The sequence below is a fragment of the Kwoniella mangroviensis genome (genome assembly GCF_000507465.2).
Source record: "Kwoniella mangroviensis CBS 8507 chromosome 1 map unlocalized Ctg01, whole genome shotgun sequence".
NCBI classification, from domain to species: Eukaryota; Fungi; Basidiomycota; class Tremellomycetes; order Tremellales; family Cryptococcaceae; genus Kwoniella; species Kwoniella mangrovensis.
In genome coordinates, this window is record NW_027062533.1 from 4,681,610 (window position 1) to 4,701,450 (window position 19,841).

The window sequence follows — 19,841 nt, forward strand, 5'->3', positions numbered from 1 at the left end:
CATCATACCATGCTGTGCCTTGCTTTTGGTGATTTGGTGCGATGCGGTTCTGTAAGAGCGGTAGCTTGAACGACGACTTTCACAATCGAGCGGAAACGAACGGATGTAAGAGATAGGAGGCGAAAAGCAGTGCCATGATTTCTGGGAGGATGGTCAGTCAGAACACCGCAGAGAAGAGATGGGGGTCAAAGCTGATACCGATACCGATGATCTGGTCCAAGGTGTAGGTACTGTGGAGGCTGGAGACCGAAAATGGTCATGCAAGTATCGATGTAGCTGAGATATCTTTTGGAGACAAAGAGGAGGTCATCTAAGCAGTACTCGTACTCGTAGAGATCCAGTGTTAGTGTTGCAGCTTTGTCTAATCTCGGATTAACCTCGGATTGACTGACAGTCACGAGTAAAGAGTACTCGTAGTAACCCGAATATACGAGGGATACATTGTAAATAACACTCTTCTTTCTGACTCACTCACTTCCTCACTATATCCCGACCTCTCTAGAAGTAGTATACCCACAATGACCTCCCCCTCTCTCGATCCCCTCGAAATATCCACCTCGACCCTCTCCACTTTCACCCCGACGCGTGTCTTGTCGGAATCCACCTCGACCGGATCCATCTACGTCCTGGGCACATTGCATGATCTACCTGCGATCGTACATCTTCAGAAGACCGTATTGGAATCTAATAAAGTAGGAGAGAGTTTGAGGGGCTTGGAGAGGCTGAATGTATTCCTGGAGAATCAGCCGGTGAGTTACTGATTCGTCTCTGTAACAATTCACTGGATCGTGCTATGTCATCACAATCGGACTCAAGGGTTTGTCTCATGCTATCTTATCTGTGTATCTTGATCAAACGATAAACTCCTCTGACGAAGACCGCAATGCAAGCTTAAATATGATGCTCGTGATGGACTAGCTGAACTAACTGAATTGTCACTACTGATAGTACTTCTCAACTCACGCCTGGATTCGTCCCACACCAGATCGATTACCTGATCTTCAGATAAAGATCATATGCCCAGCGACCGAAACTCACATCAAGAAGTATTCAGAGCAAGAGAGGTATATGGTGCATGAGACTCCGGAGATATATGAGAAAGTTGTGTTGCAGTATATCAATGGGTTCGATGAGAGTCGATTGGGATGGTGAGTTCATTCATTGGACTGTCAATCCTTCCCGATTATAACACAACCCTGCTATGTCTGCACTTTACCTCCATCCGCTTCGATGGTTGGTTCTGTCAAACTCCAAGCTGACCATCTCGCTCTACCTCTATCTTAGGGTTTACGCCATCCTCGATGGAAAGAAAGAAGCGGACCGTATCCTATATCGAAAACAAGGTGAAGATGGATTCGTAATTTTACCTGACCTCAAATGGGATCAAACGTCGATGAATGCTTTGGTGAGTCACTTGACATCCCGGAATACCTCTCTGAGATTGAGAGTTCCTTGACCTCGGTCATACTAAAAAAAAGGCAATGTGAACTGACAGAACTGTACCGCTAGTACCTCACCGTTCTCGTTCAGACCCGATCTATCAGATCACTCCGAGATCTCAAATCTTCACATATCCCTTTACTCAACGATATCAAACAAGCTGTATTCCAAACTGTCAAAGAGAAGTATGGAGTGGGTTCGAACAAATTGAGACTGTTCGTTCATTATCAACCTTCTTATTGTGAGTTGTGATATGTCAATCTTTATGTCCGCTCTTCTCGTTCGATATTTCAATATGATCGTCTAAATCTTGTTTGAATAGGCTTTCTCATATTATTTGCTGATTGAAATATTCACGTATCAGATCACTTCCATGTGCATGTGGTCCATATAGATGCTGAACCTACCAATGGAATGGCGGTGGGACAAGCGCACATGTTGGATGATCTGGTAACTTTGGTAAGTATCTTCTGCTCTGCTCAATACCCACGAATAGCGCATTGAGCTGACGGATCTTGGGATATGCAGCTGCAACTCTCCCCGTCTGAAGGTCCTTCCATACTTGCTCAGAAGACATATACATATCCACTAGGGGTGGAACATGGTCTATTCAAGGGGATGCAAGATGCTGGAGCGATTGCTTTCGATTAGGATCGATTAGGATATCACAATCATGTCAAGATGGGAGGACGGGAAGGGCAATGAAGGAAAGAAGGAGATCGACAGTGTGTCGATCAGATCTGGTCAGGATTTAATCGAAAAGTACAAGAATACAAGAAGGAAAGGTATTTCTTCCACTTGAGTTTTTCCACTTGAGTTATACATAGCTATACGATCACATCAAAATGATCTTGAACCACACTGGCCCCCGCATACTGCATTGCGGGGGGTTATATATTGACTAGAATAGTCATAGAAGCTAGAAACCCATATCCACGATAGACGAATTATATATAAAACATACATTCAGCTTATGAATAGCTTACAGGATAACCTAGACGCTCATTCGCAGTACGGCAAGCGACCTCTTCATTGGTTCTAATCAAGTGCGTTCTCTCATATTTCTGCATGAATCGAAGCAACTGGATTCCCTCCATGCAGAACGGAGGTCGTATCCGTGTTTTTGATGCAGAGATACATGATGAGGCTCTTGGTCTTGCCGGTACCACTTCTCGAATGGATTTCTAAAGTTTTTATCCTACTTTCAATCCTTTGCGACAATATTCCTCAGTCACATCTAATCTTTCCTCTTATTTCTTGGAAGCATAATAATCCCCTAACCTATTAGTCGACCAGTCCAATAACTGTTTCCCAGACCTTTCTCTAGCTTTATCCTCCACTTGTCCATTTCCCAGCTGTCGTATCTTATCCAATCGATCTAAACTTTCCTGCGATATTGTTACTTCCCCAAACACACCCTGATTCAACAGATCCGCCCTCTCTTCCAGCGAATGAGGTAACTCCATTTGCTTGACTTCGTCCATTAGTGAGATCAATTCTGATAATTCATCGATTAGCTCTCCTTCTTCGCTTGAATCGGGTGGAGGAGGGTTAAGAGCTGATAGGCGGTGGAGACGATGCAAAGTCTCGCGAGATATGCGTGTTGAGGTTGTTGTGGACTGAGATGTGGAGTAAGAGCGAGAGGTGGAGAATGAACGATTCACTGGAAAAGAGGTGGATGGGCGTTGGTGTTGGAAGACGGTACGAAGGATGAGTAGTTTGGATTGGGATGATAGTGGTGACATGATGCTGTGCAGCACTGTTTCGACGTGAGTATGTTGTCGTGCTCTGTCCGTGGTAGCTGGGCTGTTGAGGTGAGTAGAGTTGTGATTTGTGATAATGAAATCTTTGAGAGATAAGATATGGAAAGGCAGAAAGAAAGAGGAGTGAACCCGAAATTACGGAACCATCGAGATTCCAACGAAACTCGACCACTCGATGATATTCACTGGTCCTTCTTCTACTTTTCCTACTTCATCAATCAAGTAATATCATTCACATCACAAAATCATCATTGCTATGTTCTCCTCGGAGTACAGCAACGCATAGACATCCAGCTATACATACACACCAGATACGAGTGTACAAAAACAGCAGAAGTCAAAGATGGAGTACCCTCAACCTGCCAGTGAAAGTGGACCGTCCAATTCCAATTCCAATTCCAATCCTTCGTATACCGTATTGAGGATCAAGAGGAAAGCTACGGAAGCTCCCTTGTCGTCTCTGGGTGATTCTTCTCCCTCTCATAGTGTATCGTTTCCAACAGATTCATTCATGACCCTTTTTATCTTCGATGAAACCTAGTCATTCAACCTGCTAACACCTATCTTTCGCTCACCTAGTCATCCAAGATATCGAACCTCGTATAAGGGCGAAACGACGTAGGGATGTATCTGGCCGACCAAGGGGTGTTTTCAGACTGGCTGAGACCGTACCGGATACTTGGCTAGGAGCAGGTGAGGAAGGAGAGGTATTGAAGGTGAGTCAAAGCGACGAAATCGATGTTTATCGTTGAGATATCGGTGAAGACGATTCATATCTTATCTCAAAGCTGGAAGAAGAGGTTGCGGAATTTGTGCTGATGATGGTGATTGACTTGTGACGATAGACAAGGATACAGGGCCTAATCTCATCTTCATCTTCTCAACCTGATTCACCCATCTCTCTTCCCAAATCACCACTCGATGCTCAACATGCCTCCGACCCCACTTCCACAATGCAACCCACCTCCATCTCCTCACCTTCTCTTCCTACAGTTACGTCTCAGAGTCAGAGTCAGAATCAAAATCAAAATCAGTACCGAGTCATCCCGCCGATAAGTCCAAGGACAAGAGCGATGTTACCTCCTCGAATAATGACCATAGCTGAGTGAGCTATCTATTACCCCTCTCATACCAAATTGACTATTGGACGATTAGGGTTTCTAGCTGACTCAGGGTTATATGACTAGAACGGAGGGTAGAGGTCGTGATTCCCCTTTAGTATTCGTCGACGCTCAAGCTGTACCTCCCTCGTCTACCTCGGATGGTGGACAGTCTAGAAATTTGAGACCGGCAAATGCGGAGGAAGAAAAGGAGATGGCTAATTTCTTACCCATGTTGGAAGAGTATCTGAAGTGTCAGTGGTTTTATTCACTCTATCCTAACAGCAGAAATTAATGTGACACGTAAACGAACTAGTGGAAGAAGCTTCGAAGAAGCCTGAACCTTCATTTTCCACACCTTTTCAAGAAGATGAATGGGTTTATGATCTGTATTATAGGGATAATACTTCTGTACCGCTAGGCTTGGGTGTGGGTGATGGAGTTAGTATAGGCCAATTGTGAGTTTACACTTTCGTCTCATAAAATGTCATCGATCTGTATTCCTTAATGACCTATTCCATTTATGATCCAATCTCCTCTTCTCTCATTTCATTATAGAATTACAAGCTGATGGTATATAACACTTTGTAGACTGGGATTCGAAGATGTCTCTCCTCCTTCATCTATATCAGGATCCGAACCAGAGGACGAAGCTGACGAAGATTCCAATGACGAGGATTATTATCGGAATGATTATCCGGAAGATGAAGATGCCGATGAGGACATGCAGGGTTTCAGAGGTGGTGGGGATGAGGATTATAGTGATGAGTGGAGCGGGAGTGAGGATGGGGAGGAGGAGGAGGATAGGGGTGAATGGGGGTATAGATAATCGTCGTGCGTAGGGGTTGTGGGTATAGGGTGCGCGTACGGTATAATCAAAAAAAATGGACGAGGAATATCTGAGAGGTGCAGTCCTGCTCAAGTGGTATGGCAGTATATCAAGTGACATGAACCAAGACCGAAAGCAAGAGAAAGATAACGAAGCAATTCTCCTTCATGACATGGACCAACGATACTGGACGATGCCCTATGGCCCAACACGTATCATTACCGAGTACTAGCTTAACCCAACGCGAAATAAGTATGGACGATTATGTAGAATTATGTAGAATTATGTAGAGATACATCAAAAGTAAACTTCCTCTCCGGTCATAATGCTGAGAACCGCTGAATCAGGAGAATGCAGTATATCAAGTGCCTTTGGCCTCTGTAGAATACATGCCGTATCGAACGTTTTCAAACATGCATAGATTATAATCTTGCGTACAATCATCCGAGAATAAACCGCTTTACTCAGGCTCAGTCTCAGCTCATCTCGACTTGTTCTTCTTGGTATCTTCTGATTCTGAAAGATCCAGCTCTGGGCCGCTCCAATCGGACATGTTGTGGCTCATTGGTTGTGACGACCACTTTATTCCGACACGGAGCATTAGCACGATCACGAAAACATCTTGACCTTAATCTTGTGAAAAGAGTTAGAACATTCTCACCTGAAGTATGTCCGAACAAGAGTTCGCTTCCAAACTCTTCTAAACATTATGAAACATGTGAGTTTCCTCAACTAGGATGACATGCACGTTCGTCCCATCCCTGATCTCCCAATCATCTCCTGGAGAGAACGGATGGGCCTTGTCGGTGAGATCATCATGACTTGAAAGGATGTTCAACAAGGTGAAAGGATAGGCGGGGTATACTTTTGCCTTGAATCAGCTATACTGACATATACTGATATACATGTTTGTACATATATATATACGCTGACTAGAATAAGAAGACAGAAGGTACTTCTAGCCCAACTAAAGTTATCCCAACTGAGTCATCGCAATCGGTCTATCTCTTATATAGTATGAGCAATTTACAAGATATAACTCACCTTCATACTCAGGCTTTCCACCTAAGTTCGATAGGAAGGAGTGAATCTGCTCCTGCTATCTTGTCTACTTCTTCTATCACGGGAGTGCAGCCGATGACGAGAACGGACAATGAGGAGAGTAGTCAGAATCAACATGGTAACAATCTTTCGAGTGAGTATCACGATTACATCTTCTTTTCACGATACAGTACTCCACTAAGGGTACTGGGGGAACATCAAATCAGGCTTTCTACCGAGAATCAAACTTTCAATCATCCAAATGAAGTCTGAGCGGTTGGTCACGATAAAGATACTGTACAACAGCTGACGGACCTGACGTTCTTTGTGTTCTTTTAGCTCTAAGGGAAAAGCTCAGTATTGATGATATCAAACCTGACTTACCCAGATTTTTTAGTGCTTTTGCGATTGGTGCTGATAACAATTGGAGAGATAGTTATGAAGCTATAGGGCATTGAGTAAAAGCAACGAAGCCTGCACTTGAGCCTTCCTGCGTTGACCATGAAGGATGAATGTGAGAAAAGAGGATAAGGGATCTGAACCGTGCGGTAGTTTACGATAAGTTTGGGCTATAATTATAATTTGGGGTGTGAGATCTACTAGGGATTACAACAATTCTGATTTATCTGTACATTGAACCTGTAGGACTTAGTAGAAGATCATGCCGAGCGTGACTATCTGACATTGTCATTCTGTTAATTATATATATGTACCATGTACTGTAGTATACCATGTATTGTTTATTGGGAATCAATCATGATCACATTAGCTCGCAACAGTCAGAACAACTACACCGACTTCATAGCATTGAATCAAATACGAATACATTCAGAAAACAACAAGATACCTTTTATGTTCATTTCTTTTTATAATAGTCCTGGGTATAAGCTATGGAAATCACAAGGTACGGATCGTTATATCAAAACAAGTATATATACCAATCACCAAGAAAGAAAAAGAGAGAGTAAACCTATATATTATATCAATGTCAATACCAAAATTCATCACCCATTATCCATCTGATAACCCAAACGAGCTTGTCTTATTCTATTTATTCCTTGAATCTCGATCTCGCTCTTGACCTCTGGCTGCTCTTTCTCGTGCTCGTTCTCGTTGAGGGAAGAATATACTTTGATTATTATTCATCCTCATCCTTACCCAGTCCCTTTCTTCCCTAAATATCACCCACCACAAAGAGTTGTTCTCCCTCTTGGCGATTTCTCGGAGTCTAGCCATGTTTTGAGAAGGAGGTCTGGAGTTATCGTACTCTTCTTCCACTGATTTGGGAAGCTCACTGATAGAGGATGAAGGTGAGGTTGAAGCCGAATCATTAGGAGAACATGAGATTGAGGTGGAAGTCGATTCGACAATTGACCTTAACGAGGTTGACGAACCTGAACCTGTAGTAGAATCGGATCCAACTCTCTGTCGCTGTTGGTGTCGATTAGGATCAATTGTGAAAGTCTCTCCTATAAGATTATGTAGGTAAATATCCTCTAGATGTCTGCTGGACTGATTTAGGGTATATCGCAACACCCCAAGAGAGACGAGCTGTATAGGAATATATCGTGTGTTGTCGTACTGATATAGGATATAGATCAGTCGGAATTGGAGGATGGCTACGGTTATAGCAACGATGTAGAATAGGATGTCGGTCAGGTCGACGAGAGTCCGATATCTGAGAGGAACGGGAATTGAGGTCAGCCAGGAATGAAAGTGGGGGAACAGGCAGTGTTGAGGAAGGGATGAACTGAGTTCTGTTGGGGGAAGAACCTTGTTGAGTTATACAGATGAGGACGTACCTTTGATGTCTCCATCTCCATGTGTATTGGTTGAGTTTCACTTTGTATATCCAACAGATCCAAAGGAGAGATGCTATCTGTGCACAAGCGATCAAGACGAGTTTCTCGCTATATATTCAGGACCCAGAGCGGCTCAAGGGATCAGCGATTTTCCTTATTCAAGGTAGACATAATATCGTACTAACCTGAAATAATCCCCAAGAGATATCAAAAGATAATTGAGGATGGCTGCGGATGAGGGACAATGACAATTGCTGGATATCACATCAGCTCATAATGAACACACAGAGTTAGAGACGGCGCGGATCATTCTGCGCATGTCCATGTGTGTGGGTGTACTCACCTGATCATAGTATAATTCGATTCAATCATGCTGTCCTTTCTGCTTAGCAGCTCCGTATTCTCTGTACACATTATGGATGAGTTCGTATATACAATATATACACTATTTGATATATCGTATATTCAAATTAAGAGGACGTGTGATGATGAAGAAGGAGAAAGAGAAAGATGAAGATTGAAAATGAAGTTTGCCACCGTTCCTACTACATCTACATGCATATATCCACGGGATGGGGTGAACTTTGTTTCCGATTAACAATGTAAACAGTTGAATGCATAGTGTAGGAGTACGTATACTCCAACGAACAACCATTTCATGTCATTCCATCTCATCTCCATTCGATCCCCACAGTAAGACTAACCTTAAAAACTGCCACTCATACTATCCATGGACTTTCGGTCCCACAATACTACAGTACTCTTCTAGTTATAACTCCTCACAACAGCTAGAAAACCCTTGATACAGATTACCACAGCTAGTCCCATCGATGCCCAGCCGAGGATGTGGATGAGAGTTTCAAGGTTGATTTCTGGTCTGAAAAGTGATAGGGTGGTATCTCGTCAGCTCAGCCCATCTTGAGCTGGGTACGTTCATGCGATTCAAAAAGAGAATGAGACTCGGCTGATATGATGATGAACAACACTGTAGGTGGGAAATTTCAAAGAGAGGGATAGCTAATTTTACCTTGGAATCAGACTTTTCGGGATAGGCATTGTATATTACTTTGAAGTAAAGCTGATTTTGTGTGATTCAGATTGTTCTAAGCTGATAGGAAGGAAAGAGGGTTTCGCCGGAGTCATTTCTTGCTTGTTTTCGAGCACCTGAGATACGAGGCAAATGTTTTCCCTGTGCTATAGGGATCTATACCACTCACAGTGGCTCGATATGTGTTGATGTGATTTGATTTTTGAGTCGTAGGAGATAGAAAGATGATTAAAGAAGGTTGTATCGTCACTCTTTGGTCCAGATCAGTCTCGTGATTGTAAACTTCCTTTTGATCCATCTGTACCTGTGTGTCTTTCACATACTGTACCGTACCCACATTCCTTTGAGCACGCTTGAATTATCGGGTCACACTCAAATCATCTCAAGTAACCTGTCGATATATCATATACAAGCGGAATAAATCTCTCCCTCAACATCGTAACCCAGTGAGATCGTACATGCTCAGCTTCAGTATACAATTGTATAATAATAAAGGAATGTATACAGTTCAAAGACCATTATTCTCTGACCTTCCTGCTCCTATCGGAGTGACCAACAGTCAACCATCTCAAATCTCTTCTCATCTCCTCTTTGATAACTCCACCTTCCAAATTTCTTTCTCCCTCATCTTCATTATCCCCATAACACTCGCACTCGTACATCTTCAAAGAGCTACTACAACTACCATTGCCAAAAGAATGTTTGAATATCATCCGGACTTGGGCGCTGTATATCGGTAAACCCATAAGACCCAAGGTGATGAACCAAACTATCATCTTCTCTCCCATTTGTACGTTCGGGCCAAGCTTTAGGTCGATACTTTGTAAAATATACGATATCGTGAATGAGAGATAAGATAGAAGGAATAGACGAGGGATGAAACGAGGGATTCGTAGAGGGTCTTGTGATGAACCACTACCATCCATCGCCCAATCAGATATGGTATTAGCGTTAGTTCAAGGTGAGGATGAATGCTTTTCAAGCGTCGGATATCTAGCTAGAAAGACTCACCATCCGTTGTTGGAGACATTGCACCCTCTCATAGCCACTACTAATGATCTACCACAAGCGATCATACCAAAGATGAACAATGTCCATCCGAGATTTTGGGTGAACATGATAAGTCTCGGCACGTGGGGTATATGGTTTGGCATCAAGCTGGCTGTCTATAAAATACATGAGGATAAAAATGTTCAGTATTTCAGCGTATCCCGACATTCTGAGCGAGTGGAGGGATCGGAAATTCCGTTCTTTGACTCACCAAAAAGGTTGTTGGGTATGATTACTGATTACTGTATTTTGCCACTGTGAGCTTCTATCAGAGATGAAACTTGGTGCAAGGTGATAATGGATGATAAGTATAGAGTGAGGGAGGACGAAATAAGATTCGAAGACATGCATTACATTTATACCCATATTTTTATGCTTATCTATATGGACTATCTATGTGAAAGGTTTTAACCGATTTACCGATCACCCATCACCATCTGACTGTACAACTTGAGGAACAAAAGGTCTCATGATGGTATTGTTGGACTGTCGGTTGAGTGGGGTAGGTCCAGTGCCCTTGAAGGGTACCTCAAAGGGACGAACAACACAAAGTAAGTCATAAAGCCATGACAGAGGAATACCGTACAAGAATACATTTCTCCGAAACCTTGTGATCCCAGGTCCGAAACTGCGTATGAGTGTGTGTTATCGGGATGAAAGGGATGTCTGACTCGGTGTCGAGTCAAGTTCGAATCACCTGATGGTCAGTGATCATCGGACCAGGATGAGCTGTCTGTGCTGTCCGCGATTCAGGTGATGATGAATGAGTAGGACTATCTGTCCTAATCTAACGTTAGTTCACCGATAGGATCGGAGAAGGGATCGTCTTACATGAGTTATATGATAAGTACATATGTTAGAGTACTGGAGAGCATGGGTTAATCACTCTCAAGGCGACTCGGACTGGTGTGTGTATGTGTGTCTGGTGTTGTTAATACTACACACAACGTACGGCTACAGTGGAATACGTTACAATCACCGAGCTGATCGGAAGCATGACTTCCTGATGCTCTACAATACAATGCAATACAATACAGCCCTTTCCTTTTCTCGCTTTTTTCTACAGTCGCGCAATGAAGGAAATGGATAACTTCACCATGGCCTAATCCAGGAGATTGTTTTCAACATTGACCTTAATCGATCACCTCAGTTCTCTTTCCATTTGGTTTCACAGTACCAACATAATCTTGTAATCATCATCAAGATAACTTCGAGGATTTTTTACGGTCAATATGATTTGAATTCGTTATATCCAATGATTCTGAATATCACCGGACAAGATACTTTGATACCAAGTTTTAGAGAGATCTTAGGTAGCACGTGAGTGGAAGCGATCTCGGTTGATCACATCAGCTCTTTTGTCGCATTGAGCTGTACTCATTGACGTGTGCCAACGGTAGATTGTTCTTCGCATTTTTGGGTATACCATTATCGTTCCTTACTGTCTTACGATGGGTGGTCAACTTCTGTCTGAGGTGAGTACCTTGATGCTCACTCCTGTATCTCGCCTTTCTGAAATGCGTATGCAGGACTGGTACTGATGTTCAATACGCTCAGCCTTCGATGGACTTTCACAAACATCGTGGTGATCTTGATCACTATCAGTGCACTTTCCTGCATATTCCTCGCTGGGGCGGATAGATCCGGCAGGAGCGATCATACACATGATCAGACTTGGTACAACAAATATCAACGCTACAATCATTTATCACCTATTCCCTCGGAAGATGAAGTCGTTCGAGCAAAGAGAAATGGAAGAGCGGCAGCGATCCACGCGAGGGGGCGATACACTCACAGGAAGTATCCTTGATGATCGGCCTTATTCTGTTCTTGTCGAAAATGATGAGCAACCGGCATTGAGCCCATCCATATCTTTAGGCAGCAATGATATTTATACATGAAGGATGAGATATTGTGCTATACAACCGTAACTGATGGGATGAAACATACACTAATTGACCTCGTACTGTTCAAAGTTGATTAGAATCCCGATCTCAACTGATTCTGCCTCTCTTTCACAAAGTCCGTAATAGCAGCCTTCGTCTGCGGTTCGATGAACAAGAATTTCTGAGTAGATACGCTAAGCTGTAAAGCCGCGTTGGCCTTGGCTTCGTTTTCGGTATCTTCGAATAGCTCTTTACTGAAGAATTCAAGCATGACGGCTAATTTTGTAAAGAAGAAAAGAAACGGGTCAGGTGAATCAGCGTAGGCATATTGAAGGTGACACTCGGTGTAATGAATATTTTTTCTAGGCGCAGTGATGTGGGAACACTCACTATCTTCCATTTTCAACCTGTTCCTCTCCCTATCCCACAAATGCAATTGGTCGACAATTGTAGGGTGTAACAACGGTGGGGGAGAATTGTACATCTGGGGATGTGCGTGACTCGATAAATACGATATGATCTGATTTGCTGATATACCCTTTTCCATAGCTGATTTAACATTCTTTCGATCTAATTTGCCAACGACCAAGTTTGGATAGCGAATTCGAATATCGACAAATAGGTTCAAGATCGCTATTTCCAATTCGTTTGCTATATCACACAAAGAAACAGAACGACCCGTGTATCCACATCTTTGCCATAGTCGAGGATGACGTTTGTACTCACACGTATAAGCATAAATCTTATAGTTAGTCTCCAAGATCAAGAACCTCTTCTCATCTGCCTCTTGGCTTTTCGTAGCCGCTGCATCACCACTGCACAAGGCAGTAGCGAGGTGAGTTGGGAAGAACTGGTCTGAATCGGGTGATGGTCGATAAATGAATCCGTATTGTGCTAAGTCATTCAGCGCGGATAAAGCATGAGGGAAAGACTTGGAAGCCGAGTAGTCCTGCGTATATGATTGATGTTCAGCCATCATGCATGTCGAAAATGAATTATCTCTCACCTGTCCCAGCTGCATACAATTTAAAGAAAAGAACATCGATAACACCTCCGCGGATCGTTCTGAATTCGCCTTTTCGATCATCGATCCATTATGATCAGCTATTAGCTGACTATCTCGCGAGCGATACCACACTCACCTCTTTGGCAGTAAGGTAATACATGAGTATCTCCCATAATTGAGTCTGCCGATCTTCCAGTAAGAACTGGAATCCCTTTGATGTGATGGTCATCTTGTTCAGATTGGGATTTTCACCTGTAGCGTCGGTGCTGTCCCATTGTCCATGACTGTCAGCCAATGGTAGCCATACTAACATCGTTCAGCTAAAATCAGTCCTCGTACTCACGGATCAATCATCAATCCACTTATATGCAGTAGCTCTAAAACCTCAGCTTGAGGTCTGGCTACTGAAAATCCGATTCCTAGTCCGGAAGATACCATGTATTTGAGAATACCCTAATGCACTATATGAGCTGAATGTTGTCATGGATGTAGACTATGATCAAGATAGCTCACTTCAAAGGCTTCTTCTCCGTACGCTACCAGATCCTCCTGACTTGGCAACTCGACGTCGTCCGGTGTGTCAAATGGTACACCAAACGAATTTGATGTTCCTCTGTTCACAGTCAACCTTATCAGTTTATGAAACGCTTACCATAGCGAGCGCGGCAATGCTGAATTATCTGTAACAGTAATACGAAAAACTCACAATCCGGTCAGAGCGTTTCTCAGGCCTTTCTTAAATGCGTCATTCCATGGCCAGTAAAACTTGTTCTTCTTATGTATCATGGGATGTATGATCTTTCTATTCAACGCTGGTCTTACTATTTCGTCGACACTGTCAAGTCATATGAGGATCAGCCCAATCGGGATTTTCTGTCCAGCGACCGGAAAGCATGAAAGCAAGCTGGAAGGAGTAGAATTTTACTTACACTTCAAGTTGGGTGTGTACGTCCAGCTGTAAGAAGCTTTTCACTTCTGTCGTACGCAGAGGCATATGTGACCATAGGTGATGCAGGATCAGATGTCTACATACGGGAGGTAATGACCTGCTCACATGCACAGATGTAAGCTACGATACTTCGTTCATAAGAGGAAACAGTAGAGATCAGCTTACCTCAGTATACATAGACATACCGCCTCTGATTTGTACAGTTCCTCGAAATACGATTGATGCTGGTTATCGAGGAATGCATCGAGTGCCGCTGTTGGTGAATTTGAGACAGAGGAGGATGAAGGGTCAGAACGAGGGTGGGAGAAGGAAGGTTGCACCATATCGACGAAGGAATGTTGCTATACCACTGTCCCTCGGCATATGGCGGGATCTCTAGTCACTGGACTGCAGTAGGATGGGTCTCTCTGAGATTAACACTGAGTATAGATGCAGAAGAGCGAGGAAGAGGATGACCATCGCTGCTTCGGTGTGACTGACTTGATCGATGATTACTTGCACTCCAAAAATGATGACATCATCACTTCTAGATCTCCCTGCTGCCGAATGGATTCGACGATTTTCAAACGGCAACAACACAACTCAACCTCGTACAAGATATAAATCATCCATGTCAACTTCGTAAAGACTGTATAGATCTAGATTCCCTATAGAACGATAGAGTATATACACCGCCACAATGCCCTTACAAGACCTGTCAACGCGTCAGACCATATTTCTCACAGCTGCTGCCACGGCCATAGCGACCAGCTCCCTCATCCTATCTTACCAGGCTTTACGGCGCGAACAGCGGACTACCAAGCTCAAGAAGCAGGTTGGAGAAGACGTAGAAGAATGGGAGAGGAGTCGCGCGGGTAGTGGACTGGGTACACCGGAAGAGAAGATCGATAGGATCATTAAGAAGGATAGGAATTGGAAGAAAGGCGAATTTGACGAGGGGTTGATACGTGAGCAGGTGAGTGGATCAGATCTCAACAGTAACAGGTATAGAATCAAGGGTAACAATGCATCTATCGCTCATGGATATAAGAAGGCCTTCTATTCTGGAGAGAAAGCTTATAGCTAATTCTGTGTCCTGGTGTAGCTCACGAGAAATTACAACTTCCTGGGTGAAGAATCGATGGAAAAAGTACGAAACTCTTATGTGGTCGTAGTAGGATGCGGAGGAGTGGGCAGTTGGTGTGCATTGATGTTATTGAGAAGGTACGTCTGGCCTGCTTTGCCTACGCACATTAGATTTCTTGAAGCTAATATAGTAATCACAGCGGTGTGGGACGATTGCTGCTTATTGATGTAAATTGATACTTATCAAATTCATAGTATGACCAGCGGCAGGCCAACTGACTCTTCAAATTGATTAGTTCGACCTCACCACACTCTCATCCCTCAATAGACATGCATGCGCCACGCTCGAAGATGTAGGTACACCGAAAGTAATAGCCATGCAGAAATACTTCAAGAAGGTAGCACCGTGGGCTGAGTGAGTAATCTGCTTCATTTCATACATTTTCACCTGATCAAATGATACTCATTCCCTTCTCACCTTCTATAGGGTTGATGTCCAGATTGGCTTATGGCGAAAAGGATCTGAAGCTGAAAAATGGTTAGAGGGTGCCGATTGGGTCGTAGATGCTATAGATAATTTGGAGACTAAAGCGGATCTTTTGACTCATTGTCATAAGAATGGTATCAAAGTGTTTGCTAGCATGGGTGCAGGCGCCAAGCAGGATCCTACTAGGGTACAGATTGCGTAAGTATCATGTCTGAACATCTCATACAGTTAGTCTTATAAGGACTTACGTTCATCATTAATTAGCGATATATCGAATACGTATGAAGACCCTTTAGCTAGGTCCGTAAGAAGGAAGTTGAGAATCAATGGTATACCTGGTGGTATCCCGTAAGTCCAATTCCTCCTAGTCGTTTACCTGTCTGGAATGCTTTCTTACCATTGATTGACTTGTTTTGTTTTTAGCGTCGTCTACTCTACCGAGGTCCCATCAGAGATCAAGCTCCTCCCCCTTCCCGAAGAAGAGTTCCAACGAGGTGCAGTCAAAGAACTCCAGGCATTCGATGATTTCCGAGTCCGTATCCTCCCCGTTCTTGGTCCCTTGCCCGCTATATTTGGATTGAACATCGCTACCTACATCCTACTGGATCTAGCAGGAAAGACACTAGAAGATTACGCCGAAATCAAGAATCGTAAGAAATTATACCAATCGTTGGAAAAATCCTTGATGAAATTTGAGAAAGATCTAAGAGGGTTGAGGGATATGGAGAGGATACCTATCAATTCTGATGATATCGGATTCGTATTTGATGATTTGTATTCTGGACGATCATCTATTCCACCTTATGAGATATTATCTAAACCCTCTGTGATAAGGTGGGATAACAACAAACCGTTGGATGTAGATAATTTGGTTGTGATGGGACCGAAGGAAAACAAACTCCATCAGGAATTGATATGGAAAGAAGGGAAGAGTCTGGAAGAACTCTACGGGAAAGAAACGGTTGAAAGGATAAGTAGGAAGAGTGCGCAAGCTAGGAGGGTGATGAGTTGGAGAAGGAATGAGTAATGGAGGGTGAGGTGAATCTTAGGAAGGATCTCATCTTGGCGTTGTTGATATCTCTTCTCATCGATTAATTGGGTAGGATATAGGAGGATCGATATGCTACACATGGTATAATGATGCATATCCACAAGGTACGAGACGATAAAGATGACCGAGTGCTGGATCTTACCGAAGCCTTTTTTTCTGTTTTTGTCTTTTCTTTCACTCTCTTTGTCATCATTTCCAGCATCCAAGTAACAATATCCGTCTTACGTCTCTTTCAGATCTATTCTCCATTGACTATACTGACTAACTACCCACATCCGGGATCAACAAGACTCGCGCGAACTCAAGGGTGCTAGCAACAAGATCAACTTAGATGTCTCTGATGAAATCATCAGCATTACCAGCTACAACCCCAAGGCTGGCGGTACTAGCATCTTCAAGAGACATCTTAGCAATATCCGACCGGATCCCATCGCCATTTCCAGTACCGATGCTAGTACTAGCAACTTGACTTGTGATCGTATCATTGTCATTCAATAGACCATTACGATTACCCAGTCGAATATGTTTCTAGATGATGATCGTACTAGCAAGATCATCCGTCGATTCATCTTGTTGTTGAATTTCTTTTCCATAAATGATAGTTTTCCCTCTCAAACTACCTACTAACCCACCTAAAGTCTTGACTTTACTTTCGCCCATGTAGAAATCAAGTGTTAATTGAGGAACGACCACCTCATCGATCATATCAGCTAGAACGAATGAATTTCCCTTGTGCAGTTCACCACCATCCGTCATAATCAGTTCGAATTCGGATTTTTCCTTCCAGTCGTTTACCACATTGGATGATTCAATGGAATTGGTAAATCCGCTCATCTCAATCCCATCAAATTTCTCTCTGAAATCGAATGGGATATGTAAATCAACTTGATTTCTACTGTTCCTAATCATCGGTTTATTTTCAGGTTTCGGACCGTCCACTTCCACAAGTTCGAGAGGTTCTACGTTAGATGCGTCAGTAAGCCACAGGTAACGAATCAGGTTTCCATTTTTGTCCCTTGTTGAGCGTAGGAAATGCTTGTTGGATTGACGATCTGAATGTTGGCTGATGCGGGTTAAGGCGGAAGATCGACTTTGGGGGTCTTGGATTGTCACTTTGTATCTGGTTAGGCAAGATGAGAGGGAGAGCGAGTCTTGGTAAGTGAGGAGAGTCGATGGAGTCTCTGATGACATAGTGGACAGGGGTAATCGTTGCAGTTGAGGTATATGTAAGATAAGTAATTGAGATCGCGATTGAAAGGTGAAGTGGTAGTCAATCGAAAGTGAAACGTAAGATATTTGATCTGTATTGAACAGAAGGGATGGAATGGGGAGGTCGTTTATATGACTTTCAGTCAGCTGGCTTTTAAGTCTTCGATGTTTACTACGCGTTGCTGAGTATATATGTCTTCGATGAAGAAGATGATCGCGAATTTCAGAGGCAAAAGAACGAGTCTGAACATGATCCTCTACCTCAGGAAACAACGTTCTAGAACATCAGTGGGCTTCCACATTATTCTCAATCGTACTACAAGTTCTTGCACTTCCGATGATAACGGATCACATTGGAATGCTTCACTGCGCTACTATTGAAATAGAGGAGAACAACTTTCGCTTTTTACCTCAATGGAAAGTGGTGTGCTGTGATGTGATCCAGCTTACGATACATATGTAAAAATTATATCGTACTAATGAGAATATTTGGAAGCATTCGATTATGTTGCAGATCCAAGCTCGAGGTCAAGTTTTGCCAAAATACTGTATGGTGGCATCATGCGATATACTACATAGTGTGTCTCGATTATTCTTCTCAGCTAGTAGCAGTATGACAGGGATATACTGTACGGTTACTCTTTACATGGTATTTTAATGCATATACAGGGGATACGACTGATTTGGTATGTGATTCTCCTTGACTATTTTTTTTTTTTTTTTTTTTCCCCACTCCTTTTTGAACGTTCATTAATTAGATTACGGTATCCATGAGGATTGTTATTGACACACAAGGAAAATTATGAAACATTGACAACATAGACTGATCTCTCTAATGAAAGCACCAGCATTAATCATTACATCGACAATGCTACCATCTTCACTTTGAGACAGACAATTTGTCTAAATCCTTTGTGATCCCATCACGATCATTTTGAGTGGCCTCAGTCGGAATCTTGCCAGTACCTCCTTCGGTCTCGCCAATGATATGATCTAGGGATCCTTCAGAGATCTTCCCACAGAAAAATGTCATCCCATTGACCCTCGCATCCAAATTATCCAAACTCTTGACCTTCTCCTCCCCCTTATAAAGATCCAAATTCAACCCAGTGATTTTCACGCCGTTCAACATGTCTCCCAAAATCATGGGGATCGATTCACTATTGGTCATATCTTGATTCGTGATAAGGTCAAATCGAGCTCGATCTTTCCATTCGTCTAGCTCTTTAACGTCTTTGATGGAATTGGTCAATCCTGTCAATACGAAACTATCAAAGATTGATGATTCCCTCGATCCATCTGCATCTCCATCCGCATTTGGATCGCCACTCTCAGGGTGGAAATTGAATGGTACAACAAGATCAATTTGATTTCTACTTCCCCTCATCATCTTACTACTACTCCCATCACTGTCAGTAAGTTGATCTTCGTTGGGGGTGTGAGGGTCAGCCACTCTCACTTCGACTGGACAAACGTCAGATACCTCGGTCAATTGTATGTATTGATCGAGTTTTTGTGGATCTGACCTATCTCGACTGGGATAAGAGTGTAAATGGGATATAGTGGCTACTCGACCAGTACCAGAACCAGTATCAGTGTCAATGTTAGTATGAGAGTCCATCTTTGAGAAAATTTCAGATCGACTGCGTTTGTCAAGTATGGTTATTTGGTATTTGGTTGGAGGCGAAGTGACGGTGTCGTATGTAGGAGGAGCAGTTTTAGATGCGGTTGATTGGTCTTCCGTTGACGCTGACATGGTGAATGCAGTGTACGTATTCGAAATCAATGAGTACGAGTATAGTAAAAAGCAGCGATATGATAACCAGTTGTGAGTTCTGTCGGCTTGGGTTGGATTGGACAGGTGTGAAAGGCGATGAGATCGAGATGAGTTGAGATGAATCAGATGGGTGTTTATATGCCTTACAAACGAACGGATGACATCGGTATGAGAAGATGTCAAGAACCATGATCATTCGAAGAACAACGGTGGAGCAAAGTCTAGAGCAAAGTCTAGAACAAGTAGAAGATTTGCGTATCGTAGCATCGCCGGGCATGGCGGATTTGAAGGCTTTTTTTGTTCCTATCCTCTCAAATGAAGATACATTAGGGGACATT

The 19,841-nt window shown here is 43.0% G+C and overlaps 11 protein-coding genes across 11 annotated transcripts; 5 read left to right on the plus strand and 6 right to left on the minus strand.

Moving 5' to 3' along the window:
* Nucleotides 1-518: 518 nt before the first annotated feature.
* Nucleotides 519-2,091, plus strand: I203_101743 (uncharacterized protein; the record flags this gene model as incomplete). Its single annotated transcript, XM_019150558.1, has 6 exons — nt 519-749; nt 949-1,148; nt 1,285-1,405; nt 1,510-1,681; nt 1,805-1,899; nt 1,969-2,091. 6 exons carry the CDS (start codon nt 519-521, stop codon nt 2,089-2,091), a joined length of 942 nt encoding a protein of 313 aa, XP_019000151.1.
* A 599-nt stretch (nt 2,092-2,690) lies between these two features.
* I203_101744 (uncharacterized protein) lies at nt 2,691-3,185 on the minus strand (the record flags this gene model as incomplete). Its single annotated transcript, XM_019150559.1, has 1 exon — nt 2,691-3,185. One exon carries the CDS (start codon nt 3,183-3,185, stop codon nt 2,691-2,693), a length of 495 nt encoding a protein of 164 aa, XP_019000152.1.
* A 361-nt stretch (nt 3,186-3,546) lies between these two features.
* I203_101745 (uncharacterized protein) lies at nt 3,547-5,132 on the plus strand (the record flags this gene model as incomplete). Its single annotated transcript, XM_065516945.1, has 6 exons — nt 3,547-3,667; nt 3,783-3,919; nt 4,049-4,308; nt 4,391-4,557; nt 4,620-4,761; nt 4,895-5,132. 6 exons carry the CDS (start codon nt 3,547-3,549, stop codon nt 5,130-5,132), a joined length of 1,065 nt encoding a protein of 354 aa, XP_065373763.1.
* Nucleotides 5,133-6,149: 1,017 nt separating this feature from the next.
* Nucleotides 6,150-6,631, plus strand: I203_101746 (uncharacterized protein; the record flags this gene model as incomplete). The annotated part of the gene is made up of 2 exons (XM_019150561.1): nt 6,150-6,327; nt 6,513-6,631. 2 exons carry the CDS (start codon nt 6,150-6,152, stop codon nt 6,629-6,631), a joined length of 297 nt encoding a protein of 98 aa, XP_019000154.1.
* A 589-nt stretch (nt 6,632-7,220) lies between these two features.
* On the minus strand, nt 7,221-8,347 carry I203_101747 (uncharacterized protein; the record flags this gene model as incomplete). Its single annotated transcript, XM_019150562.1, has 4 exons — nt 7,221-7,851; nt 7,976-8,083; nt 8,161-8,229; nt 8,319-8,347. The coding sequence occupies 4 exons, from the start codon at nt 8,345-8,347 to the stop codon at nt 7,221-7,223; spliced, it is 837 nt and encodes a 278-aa protein (XP_019000155.1).
* A 1,194-nt stretch (nt 8,348-9,541) lies between these two features.
* Nucleotides 9,542-10,141, minus strand: I203_101748 (uncharacterized protein; the record flags this gene model as incomplete). The annotated part of the gene is made up of 2 exons (XM_019150563.1): nt 9,542-9,938; nt 10,035-10,141. 2 exons carry the CDS (start codon nt 10,139-10,141, stop codon nt 9,542-9,544), a joined length of 504 nt encoding a protein of 167 aa, XP_019000156.1.
* A 1,187-nt stretch (nt 10,142-11,328) lies between these two features.
* I203_101749 (uncharacterized protein) lies at nt 11,329-11,883 on the plus strand (the record flags this gene model as incomplete). Its single annotated transcript, XM_019150564.1, has 3 exons — nt 11,329-11,393; nt 11,474-11,548; nt 11,631-11,883. The coding sequence occupies 3 exons, from the start codon at nt 11,329-11,331 to the stop codon at nt 11,881-11,883; spliced, it is 393 nt and encodes a 130-aa protein (XP_019000157.1).
* A 170-nt stretch (nt 11,884-12,053) lies between these two features.
* On the minus strand, nt 12,054-14,237 carry I203_101750 (uncharacterized protein; the record flags this gene model as incomplete). Its single annotated transcript, XM_019150565.1, has 10 exons — nt 12,054-12,235; nt 12,350-12,610; nt 12,686-12,908; nt 12,966-13,034; nt 13,102-13,231; nt 13,309-13,418; nt 13,479-13,578; nt 13,672-13,800; nt 13,895-14,011; nt 14,080-14,237. 10 exons carry the CDS (start codon nt 14,235-14,237, stop codon nt 12,054-12,056), a joined length of 1,479 nt encoding a protein of 492 aa, XP_019000158.1.
* A 356-nt stretch (nt 14,238-14,593) lies between these two features.
* On the plus strand, nt 14,594-16,493 carry I203_101751 (uncharacterized protein; the record flags this gene model as incomplete). Its single annotated transcript, XM_019150566.1, has 7 exons — nt 14,594-14,869; nt 14,999-15,117; nt 15,180-15,207; nt 15,276-15,394; nt 15,467-15,664; nt 15,731-15,814; nt 15,890-16,493. The coding sequence occupies 7 exons, from the start codon at nt 14,594-14,596 to the stop codon at nt 16,491-16,493; spliced, it is 1,428 nt and encodes a 475-aa protein (XP_019000159.1).
* A 552-nt stretch (nt 16,494-17,045) lies between these two features.
* Nucleotides 17,046-17,708, minus strand: I203_101752 (uncharacterized protein; the record flags this gene model as incomplete). Its single annotated transcript, XM_019150567.1, has 1 exon — nt 17,046-17,708. One exon carries the CDS (start codon nt 17,706-17,708, stop codon nt 17,046-17,048), a length of 663 nt encoding a protein of 220 aa, XP_019000160.1.
* An 898-nt stretch (nt 17,709-18,606) lies between these two features.
* Nucleotides 18,607-19,482, minus strand: I203_101753 (uncharacterized protein; the record flags this gene model as incomplete). The annotated part of the gene is made up of 1 exon (XM_019150568.1): nt 18,607-19,482. One exon carries the CDS (start codon nt 19,480-19,482, stop codon nt 18,607-18,609), a length of 876 nt encoding a protein of 291 aa, XP_019000161.1.
* Nucleotides 19,483-19,841: the final 359 nt, after the last annotated feature.